Raw genomic sequence first — 1,994 nt, 5'->3', positions numbered from 1 at the left:
TAACAATGTACGGCCCACATCTGCACTTGCAGGTGCTAGCTCAACTACTGTACTAAAACTAAATCTACCTGGTTTTTGGTAGTATGTTTCTTCTCGCACGCGCCACCGTCTTACCGACTGCCCAATCCCAGGGCCAAGGTAACTAATATTCCTCGATATCGGTAGATCTTACGTAAGTTATTGTCATTGCCTTACAAAGGAACTAGCCGAAATTGGGACACTTGGTTTCCGTCGCTAGAAGTATTTATCGCTAATTCTATTTAATAGCGGTGTGAATCCTCCAAAGCAGTAACGGTGATGTCGTCTCCAGTAATCACCATTCGTAAGTGAAAAGAAAATAATTAAAGAGCTGCCCGTCGAATTTACATAATTAGTTAGTTGTAGCTAGCAAAACAATGAGTTATTGGGTACTTGTATGCTTCTCTTATCAGTATTCTACACGCTTTGTTCATTCTCCTGCCACCCATGGTTTGGTCAAAGTGCATTGAACTGACCATCTACATTCCAATGTTTGCCCATATTTTATGTACACCTTATGTAAATACCCAACTCCACAGATTCTGATCCTCCCCCACGGAAAGTAACCGACCAGTACAGAACAATGGCGCTGCCGGCCAAGAGGAAGCGCCACGACGAGGAGCTCCTGGCGCAATGCGTGGCCCGGGTGTTGGCGGGGGAAACAGCCACTGCCGTCAGCAAAGAGACGGACATCCCGTACACCACGCTGCTGAACCGCGTCAACTGGAAGAAAACAGGTTATGAGCCCGCCTCAAAGAGAAGGCAACAACAACAGCAACAGCAGGGGCAAACGGTGACCCCCGCTGACGGCTCGGACGCAACTTCAGCCACATATGCAACTGCAAGTCGCCAGGCTGCTCAGTCGATGGCGGAGGTAGACGAGGCGGAGATTCTTCTGGTAATGGCAAGGATGCAACGCGCAGGCGTCCGAGTCCGCCGCCGAGACGTTCTAACCAAGGCCAATGAGATGAAAGGCCTGGAGGGTGCCGAGTGCGGCATCCAGTGGTTCCAGCGCTTCCGAGAGCGCCACCCAGAGGTGTCGGGCGCCGGCATCAATTTGGAGCTAGATGAGAGCACAGTACTGCAGCTTTTGGGGCCGTTGGATGACAGTGTCGAGAATTCCGAGCAGGACGAGAAGGAGGAGCAAGTGGTGTTAACGCCGTCGCAACGGGCTGTTCAAGAGTTGCAAAGTTGCTACGCTGGACAGTTGCATGCGGATGATATGGTGGACGCCTTCGACATCATGGCGGACCCCGTTGTGGCGCGAGTTTTTCTTGTCATTGCGCCGGGGCATCTAAGGGATTTGTGGCTGAAGAGTAGAATCGAAAAGATACAAGATGATGAAAGTGGTGCGGAGACTGGTACAAGTAGTGCGGTCTGACAGGAGGCATGGGTGAGTTTGCTAGGAAGACTGGTTCTCACGTTTATTTGTTTTATTGTTAATTAGAAGTATCATTGAAACTTAAAAGATTGAGATATAGTGCGAAAAGTATGGTGCTGCGCCGGCTAACCCATTAAAGAATATTTTCTTCGTTGTTGCGGCCTCACAGTTGTTGTACACTTTTCGATAAAAGTAAAAAATTCTCGACGACGCCGTTTTCGTGCATTCGTAACTACTGATGTACGTAGTATCGGCACGCGACTTCATCGTTCAGGACACTCGCATGAACTGACAGGGAATGAAGTCTGGGAAATCGCGTCTCGTCGACTGAAATATAATTCGCGATCGTTGCAAATTTGCTTCGCCGGTCACTTGGAAGTCGTTCAGGCTACACTACTTGGCTCATGCACGCATTTCTAACTATCTGCCAACACTTTAATGGAACTACTTCCTTGTCTGTCAGACCTGACTTTGAATTATAAAAACGCAATGGGGTTGCTGCGTCACTTCGTTGTCCAACTACTTACTGTAGTTCGAAGTCACGAGTTCTCAGCTCCGCAGTCCTGCAGCGCACATATCCACTGGACCACTTCCT

At 49.0% G+C, this 1,994-nt stretch overlaps 1 protein-coding gene across 1 annotated transcript; it reads left to right on the top strand.

Annotated features, from left to right (window-relative positions):
* Positions 1 to 601: 601 nt before the first annotated feature.
* Positions 602 to 1,399, top strand: IUM83_10538 (uncharacterized protein; the record flags this gene model as incomplete). The annotated part of the gene is made up of 1 exon (XM_067935050.1): positions 602 to 1,399. The coding sequence occupies one exon, from the start codon at positions 602 to 604 to the stop codon at positions 1,397 to 1,399; it is 798 nt and encodes a 265-aa protein (XP_067791486.1).
* Between the last annotated feature and the right edge of the window lie 595 nt (positions 1,400 to 1,994).

This window comes from Phytophthora cinnamomi (genome assembly GCF_018691715.1).
Source record: "Phytophthora cinnamomi strain GKB4 chromosome Unknown Contig39, whole genome shotgun sequence".
NCBI classification, from domain to species: domain Eukaryota; phylum Oomycota; class Peronosporomycetes; order Peronosporales; family Peronosporaceae; genus Phytophthora; species Phytophthora cinnamomi.
Note: the sequence above shows the minus strand (reverse complement) of the source record. Positions and strands in the feature narration are given on the sequence as shown.